Raw genomic sequence first — 19,139 nt, forward strand, 5'->3', positions numbered from 1 at the left:
TCTCTTTGTGAGACAATTTCAATGAGCCTAATAAGTGCAATAATTGGAATGCTCAAAGGAGAGGAAAGTGATAAGCGGGAAAATCATATATGCAGAAATGGAGAAACAATGGCTAAAAATTTTCCAAGTCTGATGAAAACCATAAACACACAAATCCAAGAATCTCAAAATACCCCAAGCACAGGAAACTTGAAGAAAAGTACATCAAGGCACATTACAGTCAAATTTCTCTCAACCAGTGACAAAATCTGAAAAGCACCCCGAGTAAGAAAAAAAAAGAAAAAGCAGATTATAAAGGAGCAAAGAAAACTTTGACATAAGATTTGTCCTTGTAAACAATGCAAGCAACAAGAAAATGAAGCAATGTTTTTAAAGTACTGAAAGTTAAAAATAATGTCAATCTATGATTCTATACCTAGTGATGATATCCTTTTTTAAAAAGAAGACAAAAGTAATACTTTTTCAGACACAGAAAAGCTGGAATAATTTATAACCAGCAGATATGTATGACAAAAAAATTAATGAATGTCATTCAAGCAAAAGGAAAGTGACAGCAGTGAAAAATATGGATCAATACTAAGTAATGAGAAAGACCAGAAGGGGTAACTGTCTTATTATTTGAATCCCTTTAAAAGATAATAACACTGTATTATGGGATTTATAACCTATGTATGAGTAAAATGTATGGCGACGGAAGCATAAAGGTTAGGCAGGAGAGGAGAAATGGAGTAGAAACAAGCATTCAATAAGTATAGTGTTGAAGTATTCTTTTAAACCAAGTATAAATTGGTATAATATCAACTGAATGTGGACTATGATAACTTAAACATACATGCTATAAACCTTAAAGCAATGAGTAAAATAACCAGAGTTATAGCTAAGATTCAGCAAAGAAGATAAAACGGAATCATAAAAATTCCTTAATGACTCCAAACATATGTTTAAAATAAAAGGAGAATTGGATCAAATAACAATGGAGAAATAGAAAACTAATAGCAAGATTATTCACTTAAACGTAATGTGAATAATAACATTAAATGTAAATGATCTATACAAACCAAACAAAAGGCAGAGATGGTGAGACTGAAAGCAAGACCCAACTCTATGCTATTTATAAGAACTGCACATTTAATATAAAAACTCAAAGAGGTTAAAGTATGAAAAAATCATACCATGATAACGCTGATCAAAAGAAAGTTGGATTGGCTCTACCAATAACAGAAAAGTAGATTGAAAAGCAAAGGATATCACAAGGTATAAAGAAGGCCATTTAATAACAATGAAGGGAACAAGAAAATAATAGTCCCAAACACGTATTTACCTAATAATAGAACTTCAAAATACATGAACTTTAAATTGCATGAAGAAAAACCTGATAGAAATGCAATGAGGGGGAAAAAAAACAAATCCCCAATTGTAGTAAAAAATTTCAGTAACCATGTCTCAACAATTGATATGACAAGTAGACTTTAAAATTAGCAAAAATACAAAAGACTTAAACAATACTATCAACAACGTGACCTAATCACATTTGTAGAACACACAACTCCACAAAAGCTGATCACTTATTTTTTTTTCAAGTACACACTGAACATTTTACCAAGATTGACCATATTCTGAATCATAAAATGAGTCTCACTAAATTTAAAAGTGTTCAAGTTATACAAACTATTTCCCCTGTGTATAATAGAATTAATTTGCAAATTAACAACAGAATATCTGAGAATTCCTCAAATATTTGGAAACTAAACAACATGCTTCTAAAGAATCAAGGAAGAAATCTAAAAGAAAAACTAAAAAGTATTTTAAACTGAATAAAAATGAAATTACAAGATATCGAAACCTGTGGGATGTCTCTAAAGTAGTATAGGGAAAGTCTACAGCACTACGCACATACAATATTATAAAAGAAAAATGGCCTCAAATCAGTGACCTCAGTCTTAAGAAACCTCACCTTAAGAAATAAAGAAGAGCCAATTAAACCCCAAGTAGGCAGAGTAATAAAATAATAAAGATCAGAGCATATATCAATGAAATAGAGCACAAAAAAATAGAGAATCTAAGAAACAAAAATTTGCTTCTTTGAGAATATGAATAAAATTGACAAACCTCTGGATAAAGTACTTAGGCAAAAAAAAGAAGATGCAAATTATCAATATCAGGTATGACAGAGTTGACGTTAGAATAGATTATATAAATATAAGAGGATAAGAGAATATTATGAACAAACTCATGCCAATAAATTCAACAATTTAGATGAAATAGACAATTCATTATGTGACACAAACTGCCCAGGCTACCTCAAGAAGAATTATATGACTTGAATAGCCCTAAATCTATGTTTAGAAACTGGATTTATAGTTAAAAACCTTCCAATAAGGAAAATGCAAGGTTCCAACAGCTTCACTGGAGAATTCCACCAAATAAGTAAGAAAGGAATGATATCAGTTCTACACAAACTCCTACAGAAATTTAAAGAGGAAGGAATATTTCCCAACTTATTCTGTGATGGAAGAATTAATTGCCCTCATACCAAAATTTGACAAAGAAGTTACAGAAAAGGAAATAACAGACTACTATCCCTTGTGAACCTCTATGTAAAACTTTTAAACAGAATTTTAGCAAATCCAATGAATGAGTATATTAAAAAGATGATAAACACGGCCGGGCACGGTGGCGCATGCCTGTAATCCCAGCACTTTGGGAGGCTGGGGCGGGCGGATCACGAGATCAGGAGTTCCAGACCAGCCTGGCCAACATGGTGAAACCCCGTCTCCACTAAAGATACAAAAAATTAACCGGGCGTGGTGGCGGGCGCCTGTAATCCCAGCTACTCTGGAGGCTGAGGCAGGAGAATCCCTTGAGCCCGGGAGGCGGAGGTTGCAGTGAGCCAAGATCGTGCCATTGCACTCCAGCCTGGGCGACAGGGCGAGACTCCGTCTCAAACAAACAAACAAAAAAAGGGTAAATACATCATGATCAAGTGAGATTTATCCCTGCAATTCAAGGTGGGTTTAACATTCGAAAATCGATCCCTATGATTCACCACATTAATAAACTACCATGGAACCACCACCACAAACAAGATTTAAAACAGTTTTATTACCCACAAAATTCTCTGGTGTTCATTTGTAGTCAGCCCTACCCTAGGCCTTTGCAACCGCTCATCTTTTTCCTGTCCCTATAGTTTTGCCTTTTTGAGAAAGCTATATAAATGAATCATTAATATGAATAATTACATATAAATACGTAATATTTTGAGTTTGGCTTTTTTCACTTAACATTATGCATTCAAGATTCGTTCCATAACAATACCATGGTGATTTTTTAAAAAAACAACAACAAAAGCCCGGGTGCGGTGGCTCAAGCCTGTAATCCCAGCACTTTGGGAGGCCGAGGCGGGCGGATCACGAGGTCAGGAGATCGAGACCAGCCTGACTAACACGGTGAAACCCCGTCTCTACTAAAATTACGAAAAAATTAGCCGGGCGGGGTGGCGGGCGCCTGTAGTCCCAGCTACTCGGGAGGCTGAGACAGCAGAATTGCTTGAACCTCGGAGGCAAAGGTTGCAGTGAGCCGAGATCGCGCCATTGCACTCCAGCCTGGGCGACGGAGCAAGACTCCGTTTCAAAAGAAAAAAAAAGAAAAGAAAATTTGTGCACGTTGTATCAGCAGTTCACTCATTTTTATTGCAGAATAGTATTCCAAAGTGGAGGTATCAGAGTTTGTTTATCCATTATCTAGTCGCGAGACACTTGGTTCGTTTAGTGGTTATGAATAAAGCTTCCGTAAAATTTGGAATACACGTATTTTAAATGTACGGTTTAATGAATTTTGATAAATGTATACATCCACTTAACCTCCAGCCTAATTAAGATATGGAAACCCTGTGTGTTCCCTCCTGTCTTTTTCTAGTCAATCTTTCTTAACCTTTATTCTGATTCCCATAACCACAACTTTTTCCTTCCTGTCCTAGCCAAGTTCATATAAAAGGAATTATGCAGTATAGAAGGAATTCACATTCCTTTTATCCCAAGAGGAATAAGTGATTGAAGACTTTTAAGAAGGAAATAGGCACAATCTGATTTATGTTTGTAATGATCTTTTTGGCTACTGTGCGAAGAATGGTGAGTATGCCACTTAAGTATTATTTTTCTTCCCATCTTCCAGGGGGAATATGACTCAATAAAATTCTTGGGTCGACCAGAATTTCCATACTGGACCCATTAAGGGAACCTGGCATTATTTCTGCCATTCCCGATTCTTCCCAGCAGATGGCCCCAAAGTTCAGTTCCTGAATTGCCTCGCGGAGCCGCGGGCTGCAACGTGAGGCGGCCGCTGCCAGTCGACTCAAGCGCTGGAGTGGCCCCTGCAGTTGGATAGCAACAAGAATCCTCCAGGGGTGCAGGGCGACGGCTTCGGCCGCACCGCGGGCTAGCCAGGGCTGCGTGCCCGCCTCTGACCCTCAGCAGAGGTGTCTCTGGCCAGGAGGAGCTGAAGTTCTGCAGGACATTGGTCCGCCCGCGGACAGTCCACTCCGCGGGGACTTTCTCTGGATAAGGAGTGCGTGCGAGTGGCTCCCAGGCAGACAGGGTGTCTAGAAGGCTACACGCGAGGGAAGGTGGCTCCTTGGATTTAAAGAGGAGGAAAGGAGGGGGCATCTAAACTAGGCTTGGAGAGAACTAATGGGAGGGGCGTCCGGGGGTGGGGGGCGGGCTGGAAAACAGAGGGGACAGCCAGGACTGGTGTTGGGTGTCAGGGAACAGACGGAGCGGACTGCGTGGGTCCAGCCAAGGAAAGTGAAGCAAGCAGGCTTGTTTGGGTCAAGGTTTCCTAGGGAAGCGGAGCACTTAAGTGCCTCTTTTTCCCCTTCTCCAGCCTCCTCCACAGTGGTGAGGTCACAGCCCCTTGGAGCCCTCCCTCTTCCCACCCCTCCCGCTCCCGGGTCTCCTTTGGCCTGGGGTAACCCGAGGTGCAGAGAGCTGAGAATGAGGCGATTTCGGAGGATGGAGAAATAGCCCCGAGTCCCGTGGAAAATGAGGCCGGCGGACTTGCTGCAGCTGGTGCTGCTGCTCGCCCTGCCCGGGGACGTGGGCGGAATGGGGTGTTCGTCTCCACCCTGCGAGTGCCATCAGGAGGAGGACTTCAGAGTCACCTGCAAGGATATTCAACGCATCCCCAGCTTACCGCCCAGTACGCAGACTCTGTGAGTACCCGGGAGAGATCAGGGTAGGACCCAGAGACCAAGGGCATCTGCGGCGGTGGCCCGAAGTGCACAAAAGCAGCTCAATAACAGCCCGAAGTAGTGTGTGTGAGTGTGTGTATGTGTGAGTGAATGTGTGTGTGTAGATGTGTGTGTGTGCTAAAAACTTAATCGCCCACACTTGGGAAGGTATCATTGTTGACATCCTCATTCCCAACACAGGAAAATGTTACAAAACTTTGGTGTACAATGACCGTGAGAGCTGTTCTTTCCAACAAGCTGCTGTTCAGCACTTTGCCTAACCCTGGTTGAATCTGTTTTATTTGAATTAATAAGGATAATGGCATCTCAGGAACTGACCTTTTTGATCTTACCTTGGGTAATAAAAAATTGCAAAAATATGTATTTCTCCTTTTTGTTTCTCTAGATGGGAGGTTATCTTAGCAGTTCTGCTGATTCATCAAATTGTTGACAAAGGTTTAAGCAGGGGCCCTTTTTAAAATGAACTGTCTATACAGTATCTGTAAGTTACTTACTCAAATGTGAACTGCCAGTGAAATAGTACGTCCAGAACCCTGCTTTGTGATAGAGGTATAAAGAAATGAAATTTCATAAAAGTATAGTACATTTATCTGCATGTTAAATGTCACCAAATTAGAAACCTGATGTTAAATAAGATTATACACACACAACCTGTTTCTTAACAGCAAGTTAAATCAGTGATCATTGAAACTGTAGACAAAACCAAGGGAATAAAGTCTCTCTTGATTGGTTAAAAATAGAACAGAAATAAAGGATAGTAAAACAACCTAGGCTGGTTAAATCCAGTTAAGATAAGAAAATGCAGGTTATTAAAGAAAATGTTGATAGATGAAAAGAAATGGGAAAGTTGCACCTCTAGATTTTCTCAAGAATTTAGCTCATGAAGACTATTTAACAGTAGATGAATATTTCAGCACAGAGATATATTTCTGTGTTCAGAGATATCCTAGTGTCTTAGCACACCTGAATTAATTAGTTCAATAATCTCCATACAGTGTGGTAGTCATTCTCCATGCTGCCACCACAGAATAAAATGTGTAAAAGGTGTAATGGCCTCTTGATTACACCCCTACATAGGTTGCTTGTCATCTCTAGAATAAAATTCTTTTGTGCAGCCTACCAGATCTCTCAAGACCTAGTCAAGTCTTTCCAACCTCATTGCTCCTCATTTTTCTAATTTCCCCCTCCTGCTGAGAAGAACTTCTGGCGCTTCCCCAAAGGTCCCTGCTGTTACAGCTGCCCTTGCCTTTCTTCCCACTTTCTGGCCCCTCTGCCTAAAGCACATTTCCCCCATTTCTTCACCCAGCTAATGCTTACTCCCAGATCCAGATCCTGGATCAACCCTGCAGGAAGCTTCTCCTGACCCATGACCTTTAGGCTGGGTAAGCTATACCCCCTTTCCCAACAGCGTTCTGTGCATGAACCTAACCCTAGCCCTTAGATATTGTCTACTTTCTTGTAACTTGTTATTTATTTGCATGCCCACTCAAGCAGGACACAACCTTCTCTAACATAGGGACACTGCCATTCAACCCCGAATTCCTGAAACCCTGGAACTACTTAGACACTCAAAAAAAAAAAAAAAAAAAAAGCTTAAGTGAATAAATAAACAAATGAATATGCCAGGTCTCTGAATGTCCACTGTATGTTGGGGAGAAAGAAATCCAAAGACATCACTTCTTCAGAGACTTCTTTAACAGTGGCAGAAATTCAAGTCATTGAAGAGAGATGTGGCTCTGACAGTGAAAAGGAACTCGTAGTCATCCTGTTTAAAATTCCACCAAAAGTTGAGAAAGAAAGGGTAATGGAGAATGAGCAATGGAACAGGAGTCAGGAAACCAGCATTCTCTTCAGCCCTTCTTTACTAACCATGAAATTGTGTAAGATGACTGATTTGGAAGGAGCCAAATTTCCTTCTGGGTAAAAGAGAATGTTCAACTAGGTGCTTTCTAGGTGATGACATGATGCTGATGAGACTAGTCTGAGGGAAGGCACTGAATGACAAGAAAAAGACATAAAGACAGTGGCAAGGAGGATCTGCCCTTGAGAATAATGGAGAGGGAGGTAGTAAGTCCTGAAGAATAAAGTTATTCTGAGATCGAAAAGAGAAACCTGATGAAAAGTGTGGGTAAAACAAAATGGTAGTCTCCTTTGAACAATGGCTACGACCATCTGCAACAGTAGAAAAATGATTTTTAAATCTTTTGGGGGCAGTAGAACTCTTCTGTTGAAGGAAAGCATATGACAGAAGTAAAACATGTAAAGCTAACAATTATATTGTGTTTACTTACGGGGGGGAGTCCTGTTCTCAGCACTTTGTAGGAACTCACCCAGTGAATCCTCACCAAATCCAGTTAAGTAGATGGTGTTATTATCCTCACTTTATAGATGAGGACCTTGAGGCACAAAAATAAAATGAAGTAATTTGCTCAATGTTGCACAGCTTGTAAGTGGTAAAGTCAGGATTTGAATATCATATCATCAACTATGGAGCCTGCACCCTTAAGCCACCACTCTCAGATGAGAAGTGTGTCTCACCATACCAGTGTTCCCCTGATGGTCATAGGCTTTGGAGAAAAAAGTCTGAAAACAAGTCACATTCAATAAACCGACTGATAACCTCGGGGGCTATTCGTCAGATGCAAGAACTCAGAAAGCAGGAGGTTAGCAGGGAAAGGAAAGAAGAAGGAACGAAGAAAGAGAGAGTGGAAGAGAGGCAAGGAGGACAAGAAAGACTAAGTTAGTCTTTCTTGACAAGAAAATCTAGATCTTTGTTTAGATCTTTCTAGACAAGAAAGATCTAAGTTATGGAAGGTATTCCTTGCTGAAATAAACTAAGTTTTTGTCATTAAAAAGCCGTTCTGGGTGGTGACCTCTTTTTGGAATCTACTTAAATTATACAGGATCTACCACTGAGGCATGTTCTCTCACAAGTTTTATATTATTCAGAATGTACCTCTTTTTAAAGTTTTTGAAGAGCTGACACTGGTTTAAAATGTAAGGTATTTTGTTCTTGTAGAGTTATTTGCATTACTTCTGCAACCTTCATCAAGATGCTGTATAACCACTTCTTAGACATTTTACAAATTATGATGGTGCCGAGAACAACTCTTTCTAAACTTTATCTTCTACTCATAGATTATTGTTCTGAAAGGTAAACAGCTCTCTTGCCCTACTACCCATATCGCAGCCCTGTGGTCTTATGGATGCAGGGGAGAGAGTTACGGACTGTGGCCCTCACTGAAGAAGTGATGCTGTATCTTTTCCTCACTCCTCCCCTCCAGAAGGGTATGATGCTTTACCTGAGTGGAAGGTGAGGGAGAGCTGGGATTCCTACTTCCCCCACTGCCAGTGGAACATTCTAGAATCTTTGATGTGTAGGTAGTTTGAAAAAAATCACTCTCTTCCATTGAAAATTACTGATTTAAGGAAACTTAAATGAAGCAAGAGAATAAAATTAAAAATTTAAATGTTGGCATATAATTATAGATCATATATCTCAAAACCAAGGATAACAAGATTGACCCATCACCCTCTCTTACTCAGAAAGTTGCCATTTGTTGCCTCTGTGCATGAGAAGATCCTTCCTTCTCTGAATAAGGAGGTAGAAAGGATTTGACAACCATTCTGCACCATTCTATGTATTTGTGTGGATTCTTCCTCCAGAAGGTGCTGGCACGCCTTACTATGTTGTTTTAACCCTGCTTTCAGTTTCATTATGACAGTAACTGCTACCTCTGCCTTCTCCAACCCCACTGCCATCTGTGGTCTTGGGTTTCGACGAAGTAAGTGGTTTGGACACCTGTGTGCCTTCAGATATGTTTCTGAAGGAGCTGTTGTTTTCAGGTTCTGTTTTTACTCATTTGCATTCTGCATCTGTGGCTCTAATTGAGGGACTCTCCTACTGTTTACTAAACTGAAGACAATCATTCATCATCTTTGGCATTTGTACCCTGTGTTCCATCTGTGCTGTTATTTACTCAGTATTTTTAAATTGACTCGCTTCTCTAACTGAAATTTATTTAGAAAGGTTACAAGTGGAAAATTAGCATGACTTCGTACAAATAAGAGGTAACCAGAAAACTAAAGACAGCAAAAACAAAAATATAATTAAATTCTAGCTACAGACTATTGTCTGTGAATACACTGAGCCTACAGCTGCCTTCTCATTGTTAAAAAGGAAGCGAAGTAAGTGTTAATAAGTATTAAAGAGATAACAATCTGGCACGGTGTCCTTGGTAGTATCGAAAGGATGGAAAGACAATAGAAAAAGGAATTACTTTCTCACTGTGTGATTCACTGTTATTTAATGCCAGGTGGGCACTCCACCTAAAATAATCTCATGTACCTCCAAGTCATCTTTGTTCCACGCTTAAAGAAATGTGGATGTTTTGTATATTTCGCAATGGTTTTAGTCACAATCAGTGGGTGTAATCCGAATAACAATTGTTTCCAAGCTAAAGAGAAGCCCCCTGCTTCAACACCCACGTGCTCCCCAAATACAGCCCCACACATATAAAGGTGAATTCATTTCATATATCCAGGCTCTGTGAATTATTCTTTTCCATTCTCTCTCTCCTCTCCCATACATATGAAACACTGTTCTAAGAGGAGTGAAGAATTCTGACCTCAAAGTTAAAGGGATTTGATTTATTCACTTGGAATGAACATAATAATGAACAATAAAATGTGTCCATCGTATATATATGAGAGAGAATATATAGAGAGAGGGAATATATCTGTATACCTATATGTATATATATTTAGACAGATATATATGTGTGTATTTAAATCAGTCAAGGTTTCTGATGATAAGTAACAGAAAACCAACTCTGTTTAGGTTAAGGAAGAAAAAAAATATTTTGAAAGAACATGTAATTTACAGAATTACTGTAGGACCAGGCTTTGAAAATAGGCCAAGGCCTACTGTGGGCAAGGAACTGGAGCCACAGTGAATCATCTGTTTAGGACAATTCCATGCGCAATATAGAAACCACAGCCACTGGACATCTGCGGTCTTGTAGCGGCCAGACTGTCTATGTGCTGCCATCAATAATTTCCCAACTGTCCCTGTCTCTTTAAATATCCTACCTGGGAGTGGTATCCTGTATGGGAGCATTTGATTGGCTGGCAAGCCATAGCTGCTGGAGGTAGGAAGAGGAAGGAGGTCACCGGCCCACTTTTGGCGTCTGAAATAGGAGACGCAGAACTGGGTCCTTCTAATATTCCACACAACAGGGGATTCCCCACTGAAGAGGGGCCATATGCCCTCTACATTACTTATTACTTCCTTCATTCTGCAAATCTTTGCTAAGGACTAACTATATCCCAGACACTGTGTCACACTCTGGATTTAATGGAGAACACCACCAACATGTCCCTGTCTGCAGGGATCTTACAGTCTAGTGTGGGAGCTGCATATTAATCAAATAATTACATAAACACAGAGTTATAATTGTATAAGTGTGCTTGAGTATGCTCTTTGTAGGGGTGAGGGATATTTACTTAAACTGCGGTTCAGCAAAGGCTTTGAGCTACCTCCTGAAAAACCAGTAGGAGTTGAGTGTAAGAAGTTTCAGTGGAGCAGGTAGAAGGTGGAGATGTGGTGTTCCAAGAGCTTTGAAGAATTCTGACCTGAAAGCTGAAGGGGTTTGATTTATTCACTTGGGATGAACATATTAATGGACAATAAAATTTGTTACTACTCCCTTCATAACTCAGTACAGGTTGAGGTGAATTCTGATGTCCTTGGGAGCAGTTTCTATGCACACACACAAAAAAACAGTTAATGGGGGTAGCTGGCTTCATAAATTAATATTTGGTTTGTTAAAGAAATAAATGTAAAACCTAGTTCTTTATTGAGTTTTCTATGTATTTATTATTTTGTTTGGAAATCTAATTGTAACAATTACTTTGAGGAGTATTTTATCATTTAATATTTTAATAACTGATTTCCCATATAGTTTAATCAAATAATAAATAATTTAAATGAAAACAAATTTAATGTATTTTATTTTAAAGTACTTGAATGCTTGATGAAACTTTCCCAATCCTTAGAAAATTTGAAAACATCTATTATATTAAACTTTATAAGTACCAGGAATCCTATGTTTTTAGATTGCCAAACTCTGGAGTGAGATCCTCCGGGTTGAATGCCTTGGTCTGCTATTTCCTAAATACGCTTTGGGAACATTGCTTAGTTCCTCTGGGCCTCAGTTTCTCCATCTATAAAAAAAGAGTAATAATAGTCCCTGACTCACCAGATTCCTGGGTGGTATGAATGAGTTAATACTGTCAACAGATAATTTTCAAAGAAAGGAAAAATTATAACTCTCATACACCTATAAATTGAACACATGTTAAAGATTTTAATGAACTCATTGATGAGTGTATATGAATTGCCTAAGATTGCCATAACAAAGTACCACAAACTGAGTGGCTTAAAACAACAGAAATTTACTCTCTCACAGTTCTGGAAGCTAAAAGTTGGAAATCAAGGTATTGGCAGGGTCATGCTTCCTCTGAAGGCTCTTGGGACAAATCCTTTCTGGTTCTTCGTAGGGGCTGGTTGCTGTTGGCAATCCATGGCATTCCCTGCATCACTCCAATTATTGGTTTTAGGCTCACCCTCATTCACTATGGACTCAACTTAACTCATTACATCTACAAACATCGTATTTCCAAGTAAAGTCACATTTTGTGGTTCCAGGTAGATATGAATTTTGGGGGCATGCTTTAACCCACCATAATGAAGAACCTGGTAAGATATTACAACTGGTTTAAAGGATAGCCCACCAACTAGACATATTTATAGATTAGGAATATCAGAGTGACTATGCAGATGGAGGCCAAACTAGCTTCTTCCCTAGTCGGGAAGGGAAGTTCATAGAAGCTCTTCCATACGGGACAGAATTTACAATCCGTAGACAAAATTGTTTTGCGTTGCTACAATTATCTACAATCTAGAAAGGTGTAAAATAATTCCCATAGAATCAGACTGAGAAACTTGGAAGGGTGTGCTCTAGTCAATACACAGCTTTTCATTGAAACACATTTTTCCCTAGTAATACATGCAAAATTATAGAAAAGTTACCACCTCCCAGTGAGCACTATACAAGTAAACTTATTAAAACCTCTAATTTCCTTTTCAACTTAAATCACAAGTCAAAATAAATTACTCAATTATACATTTTAAATTGGAATAGCAAGACCAATCTATTAGATATCCCAACTAGGTCAACAACTTCTGTTAATACAAATACTCAAAATACCAAATATATATTGATTATTCTTAAACTCAACACAAACATATTAATACTATGGGTCTGATTTAGATTCTCATTTCTATTGTTAACTCTAAATTTTCCCAAGCTAAAAAATGTTTATTAATTTTAAAAATTGACCTTCGTCCCCTAATGAACTCCAGATTCTTTATGGAACCATCCACTGGTTTCCAGGTTCCATATAGTTAGGGTTGCCCTATCCAAATGGACCCTCCTCTTACACCTGTAAGGCAGAAAATATCTTTTCTTTACCCATCACATGCTGCATGGCTGAGACCCTACAACAACAACAAAAAACAGATTGACAATAAAAAAACATTAAACAACTATTAAATATAAGTTTTACATGACACAGGAGGCTTCAGTAATAAAGACCCAAAGGAACAGAGAAAACTGTATCTTTTTATGGACAGTCATACAGATTAGAGGACAAAAGGATATGATCGAATGGTAATAAACTGTGGTCTGTGGGGCAGATCTTAGCAAGTCTTATTTGTTCAAATTCATCTTGGTGTCTTTGTGTCTTCATTCCTTTTCTCCTGGTGTAGGGAGAGCCCCTCTGAAATGAGGGTCTTAAGACCTACTTTAGAGGAAGACCAGAGAATTGTCTTATGACCTGATTCAGGGGAGAAGGGCAGGAAAAAGTCAGAGAGACCTTCTGCTTCTGTTGTTTTCTCAAATGCCAAGGTGTCACATTTGGGGATAGAATGTCTTGAACCCCATTACATCTGTCATTCAAGTGTAGTTAATAGCATTCCTTTCACTCTCAAAGATGTACCAATTTGGGGGATAAATTGCTAATACTAATAGATCTTCCTATTAGACCATGAAGTCCAGAGGCCCGTGGAACATGCTCAGCCTTGTGTTTCATTGCCGTAGGTGGGAGTCTATCACTTAAAAGAAGGTTGGTCTCAGCCAGGTGGGGTGGCTCACGCCTGTAATCTCAGCACTTTGAGAGGCAGAGCGGGGGCGGATCACGAGGTCAGGAGATCGAGACCATCCTGGCTAACACAGTGAAACCCCATGTTTAAAAGTCCAACCTCAACAATCAGATCAGTTTTGATGAGGCCAAGACCATTCAGACATGATATCAGAGGCCTAGATACAGAATGTCCAGTTATTTTCATCTGTGTGAACAAATTAGCTATCCTGGGGCCTAAGTCTATTCTCTTAGATCACCTCTGATGAAGTAGTAAGCATACAAAACTAATTCGTAATACATAAAACATATTGTTAAATGAATTAGTTTTGTCTGAATTTATCAGTCAATTTACTAGAGTAGTAGTTTTTTGTCCAGAGCTGAGAAATTAAGTTGAATTGATCTATTTGATTATTTCAGTGTTTCCTGGTTATACAAAGTGTGTTTGTTACCCTTCAGACTAAGGTTTATTAGACAAAAGTTCATGGGCCTCCAGGAGTTCGTGGTTGTGCTCTTAGGAATCTGTGGTTGTGTGAAAATTTGTCCCCATCAGTGCATTTCTGAGACTCTATAACTTTCCTTAGATCTTCAAAGGTGTCCTTGACCCCTCACAAGTTAAGAAATTCTGCTTTGGAATAATTTGGCATTTTGTAAGTGTACTCACTATGACTCAATCTTTTTATTATATTACAAACAACCCTAACAGACATATTTTAACAATAAGTGAAAATCGCCTGACCTTTGTGTGGCAAGCTGTCACAGTTAGTTACTACTTGAGACTGTCATTTTGACAGTTACTACTGTTACTACTTGAGACCGTCACTAGGACAGTTACTACTGTTACTACTTGAGACCGTCATTGTGAGAATGAACAAAGGAATGAACGTAGAAATGAAAAAGTAAGACGAAACTGTTTTAAAGAAAGTGTCCAGGGGAAGAAGAAGAGAGCTCCCTGCTTCTAGTGAGCAAAGGCAGCCCCTGAGCTTCCACAGCCCTTTGTATTTATTGGGTAGCAAGGGCAGGGAGGAGGAGGTAACGATTGGTCGGCTGCTTAATTGATCATGGGTTCATATTGTTACTAACAGGCTTCAGATGTACCTAATTACAAGAAACACTGCGCTTGGGGTGTGACTGCCCTCAGCATTCCTTCTGGGTGGAGGACGCACTTCTGTCAGTTTGCCAACATTCTGCATTTATGAGAACAGTTTGCTGTTTACTCATAGAGCCTCCAGTGGTATAGTGAGTTGATCACGACCCTCACTCTTTCAGCCTGCAACACCTTTGAATGTCATGGTTTTCCTTCTGAATATGTTATTGTGGTGATTACTTTCTTTATGGCTCACACTTAGCCTGTCCCTTGATAGGCTCTTCACACAGAAGTTCACTGAATGTTGCCACTTTTTCAAGTCAATAGTTGACAGATTTTTTCAAGTTTCTAATGCCTCCTACATGATGTTAAATTCTTCATACTGACTCTGTTTCCATTTTTACTGAAGCTGGTCAACATACTTAATTACTCTCTTTCATTACATTAATTAAAAAATAGCATTTGAAAATTTTAAGAATGAGCAAAATGGTCCCATTTGTTCAAAATTATAGATTGAGTTTTAAAGTGTTCCATTTAGATATCAGACCCTACTTACTTGGCTTCATTTCTGTATGAACCTTTAAGACTAGGGTATTCCAGAAATTTTCAAAATAATTTTTTAATTACAAAGTTGGCACTTGTGATTTTTAAGACATCTTATAAATATTGTTCTCTTAAATGTGGTGACAGGCATATGTGCTCTGGATTTTTATGGCACAGTCCCATTGAAAAGACTGCCATCAGAATGTTCCAGAAATTCAAATATTTCATCATCCTTTTAATCTAAACTTCCCACATCACTTGCGCACCTGGAAAGAGCTTCCTTATGTCCAAATTTTTCTTTCAGAAAACATGATCTCTGTATTTATATGACACATGAAGCTTTTGGCTTATATTTTGTAGGCATTAACTTAATCTTACCCATGCCTGTGTGTTCTCATAATTATGCAACTCCAGCGAGGAGACTGAAATTGTTTCCTCTTATTGCCAGGTACTGTCACTTTATATTTTGTTATTTCAATCTTTTTTTAAGCCAAGAAACTAGAAGGCTACTTTTAGGAAAGGGCTCTGTGCATGAAAATAAAGAGGATCTAAGGACGGGCATAAATGAGATACTCTTCCATGAGGAAGTCTTTAGTGGGCTTTGAGATGGCAGTATTTCCATCTCAACACCCTTGGCAGTTATTTCTGGGTTTGTGGACATGGTCCAAAGATTTGAGATGACCAGAAATACTACCTCTATACAGGTAGCATTTTATTGTAAAATGTTCTTCCTTCTTTCCTTTTTTATATTTTAAATAAATATGTATTGATCACCTATCATACACTAGTACTATTCTAGGCATTGATATATAATAAACGACCTCATTGATTTTACATCCTAACAGGAGAAAATAGCAAAAAAAATAAAAATTTAAAAATTTAAAAAAGTAAAACAGAGAATGTCAGATGGTGAAAAGTATAATGGAGAAATATAAATGAAGGAAGAGGGAGAAGGAATACTGGAAGTTGCATTTTAAATAGTCAGCAAGGTGTCTTAGTTTGGGCTCCTCTAACAGAATACCACAGACTGAGTTGCTTACACAATAACCATTTACTTCTCACAGTTCTGGAGACTGGAAATCCAAGATCAGGGTGCCGGCAGATCTGTTGTCTTGTGAGGGCTGCTTCCTGGTTTGCACTTGACCATCTTCTCATTGTATCTTCACATAGCAAAAAGCCAAGCTCACCTCTCTTGTGTTTTTTATTATAAGGGCACTAATTTCATCATAAGGGTTCCACACTCATAAACGAATTTCCTCCCAAAAGCCCCATCTTCTAATACTATCACATCAGAGATTAGGATTTCAGCATATGAATTTGGGGGACATACAAACATTCAGTCCATAACAGAAGCCCTCACTGAGAAAATGACATTTGAATAAGGACCTGAAGAAGCTAAAAAAGGAATCCAGGCTAATATCTGGAGGAGAAAAAAAAAATTATATATATATATGTATGTGTGTGTGTGTGTATATATATATATATATATGCTTATTTTTGGAATGAGATAAGAAACTATTAAGGGTTTTGAGCCACACACACACACACAAGCAAGACCTGACTTACATTTTTTTTTTTTTTGAGACAGAGTCTCACTCTGTTGCCCAGGCTACAGTGCAGTGGTGTGATCTCGACTCTCTGCAACCTGCACCTCCGGGTTCAAGCAGTTCTCCTGCCTCAGCCTCCCTAGAAGCTGGGATTACAAGCATGTGCCACCATACCTGGATTATTTTTGTATTTTTAGTATAGATGGGTTTTCACCATGTTGGTCAGGCTGATCTTGAACTCCTGACCTCAGGGGATCTGGCTGCCTCAGCCTCCCAAAATGCTGGGATTACAAGTGTAAGCCACCCCGCCCGGCCCTGACCTGACTTACATTTTAGTAGGATCACCCTAGCTGCTATGTTTCCTAATCGGGTGAGAGATGATACTGGCTTGAACCAGCTTAATTGCAGGGAATGTGGTAAGAAATTTCCTGGGCTTATTTTGGAGGTGAATCCAACAGGATTTTCTAGCGGACTATGTGGACTTTGAGTAAAAGAGAGGAGTCAGTGATATCTTAGTCTGAATTCTCCAGAAAGCAGAGCCCATGTGAGAATTCTTGTTGCGGAGTATGATCCCAGGAGCAGAAGGTAGGATGGGGAAGTGAAGCAGGGAGAGAGGGAGAGTTTGCTGCTGCTAGAAACAAATGGTTGCTGAAACCCCTGAGACCACCTGAGAATTCAGATGACTTGCATCTCAGGACCCTTGCTTTAGGAAGGAGGAAAGGTAAAACATCTATCCATCAGTTCTTGGCTCCCATGAGTCAGGGATTTAATTCTACTGACCTTCCAGGTTTCCTGTGCCTGGGTGATGAAAGAATTTCCTGATATTAACAAAAAAGTCCCCGGGTGGGAGATGAGAGGTGTGTGGTACAGGGCTGAGATGCAGTACTGTCGAGTTGTACCTGGCTGAAGCTAGTCAGAGCTCATACAGAACTGGTAGCCACAGCAGGGCTAGCATAAGAGGCAAGCTGAGAGAATCTAAAATGATGTAAAACAGGTACCCAGGGTTGGTTAGCCTTTGCACAACTCAGACCTGCCCAAGCTTTTCATTATGTCTAGCTCCCATAAGAAAATATAGGGCCTCCGATTTTGTAAGAATGAGATGTCCTTACTTTTTTTTTTTATTCTTACAAGAAAGGGGGATACAAGCCCCATCTTCCACAGATTCCTTCAAGATGCAGTCCTTGCAAAGACATAATGCAAGAGGGTTTGTGAAATAAACTAGTCTGCCCTGCTGCAGCTGATCTTAAGGATGCCATTGATAGTCCTTATCTCTCTTTGACTCCAATCCTAGATTTGTCTCACCCTTGCCCAGCACTCTGACTGGCTGAGTTGATTGCCTGATGGAAAGACCCAGTCTTCAGCTCCAAGGGTTCTGAAAGCTTAGTTGCCTTGTTCTTGTCATATATAGCTGCTGTATTTTCTCCTTCACCATTATCTGTGGGCTCAGAAGAACCAAGAGATGCCCCAGTGAATTCCCTGCATTCTAGACACACTCCTCACTCTTCCAAATGTGTAGTAGCTGCCCTAGCTTCTCATGGTAAAGAGGGCCTAATATTTCTCAATAGAGAAACTCCTTTATTTACCTATTTGTCCTCTAGCATGAGAAGCTCAAATGACCAGGTGGTCATTATAGTATCAACCTCCCTGTATTGGAGGAGGAAGAAGTAATCTTTCTCCTCAGGAACTAGTACCATTAATTGGGCAGGAATACAGACAGGAAGCTCAAAATCTGAATGTTAGGTTACTAGGGTGATGGTGAGATGAGCTGATTCTATCATTGCCCCCTGGTTTTCAGACATGTGTATCCTAGCTACATAGAACACAATAGCATATGTTGGCTATTGATTCAGCTCATATCCTTTCTTAGGTCAGATCCCCAATCCTGCAGGGCTTTGTCCCCAAGATGGCACCTTAGCTGAGTCTTTAATTCATTCCACCATTCTCGTAGGCAGTCTGGTTCTTCATGACAGGGCACATAGTGAGACTAGTGGATATAGTGTTCATATGCCCTTTGTTGCACCTTCTTTGCCATGAAATGCATCCCTTGGTTGAGGCAATGCTGTACACGTTTTCGTACTGGTAGATCAGGTATTTTATAAACCCTTAAATGGTGGTGCCGGTGGAGGCATTGAAGTCAGAGAAGGCCAAATCCAAAGTAATCCCATGAGGTTTTAAATGAATTACTATTTCTTGCAGGGTGAAAATGGTCCAGTATAATCAAACTGCCACCAAATGTCTGGCTGTTCTCTTTAAAGAAACGTGCCTTACCAAGGGTGCAGCAATGGGCTATACTGCTGAAAGGTTGGTCATTTACAGGAGAAGTATCTTGATTAGACTTGATGAAAAGGAGCCCAAGCCATTGGGTCCATGCTTGGCTTCCATTCCTGTCACCATGACCACTTCATTCATGTTCATTTCCCCAAAACTGGATGGCACTTATAAAATGAGTCATCTAGTCTACCTGGGTGTTGAGATTCACCGCAAACCAGAGTAATCAGTGGATACTCTCTGATGA

At 39.5% G+C, this 19,139-nt stretch overlaps 1 protein-coding gene across 1 annotated transcript in view; it reads left to right on the plus strand.

Moving 5' to 3' along the window:
- The first annotated feature begins 3,400 nt into the window (after nt 1–3,400).
- TSHR (thyroid stimulating hormone receptor) overlaps nt 3,401–19,139 on the plus strand; it is a 193,257-nt gene continuing 177,518 nt past the window's right edge. The window contains exons 1-4 of the mRNA XM_063698096.1: nt 3,401–3,446; nt 3,977–4,127; nt 4,275–4,621; nt 4,879–5,206. Of these exons, the coding sequence (XP_063554166.1) occupies nt 5,037–5,206 (170 nt within the window). The 5' untranslated portion in view covers nt 3,401–3,446; nt 3,977–4,127; nt 4,275–4,621; nt 4,879–5,036. The remainder of the gene's footprint in view (nt 3,447–3,976; nt 4,128–4,274; nt 4,622–4,878; nt 5,207–19,139) is intronic.

This window comes from Gorilla gorilla, chromosome 15 (assembly GCF_029281585.2).
Source record: "Gorilla gorilla gorilla isolate KB3781 chromosome 15, NHGRI_mGorGor1-v2.1_pri, whole genome shotgun sequence".
NCBI lineage: Eukaryota > Metazoa > Chordata > Mammalia > Primates > Hominidae > Gorilla > Gorilla gorilla.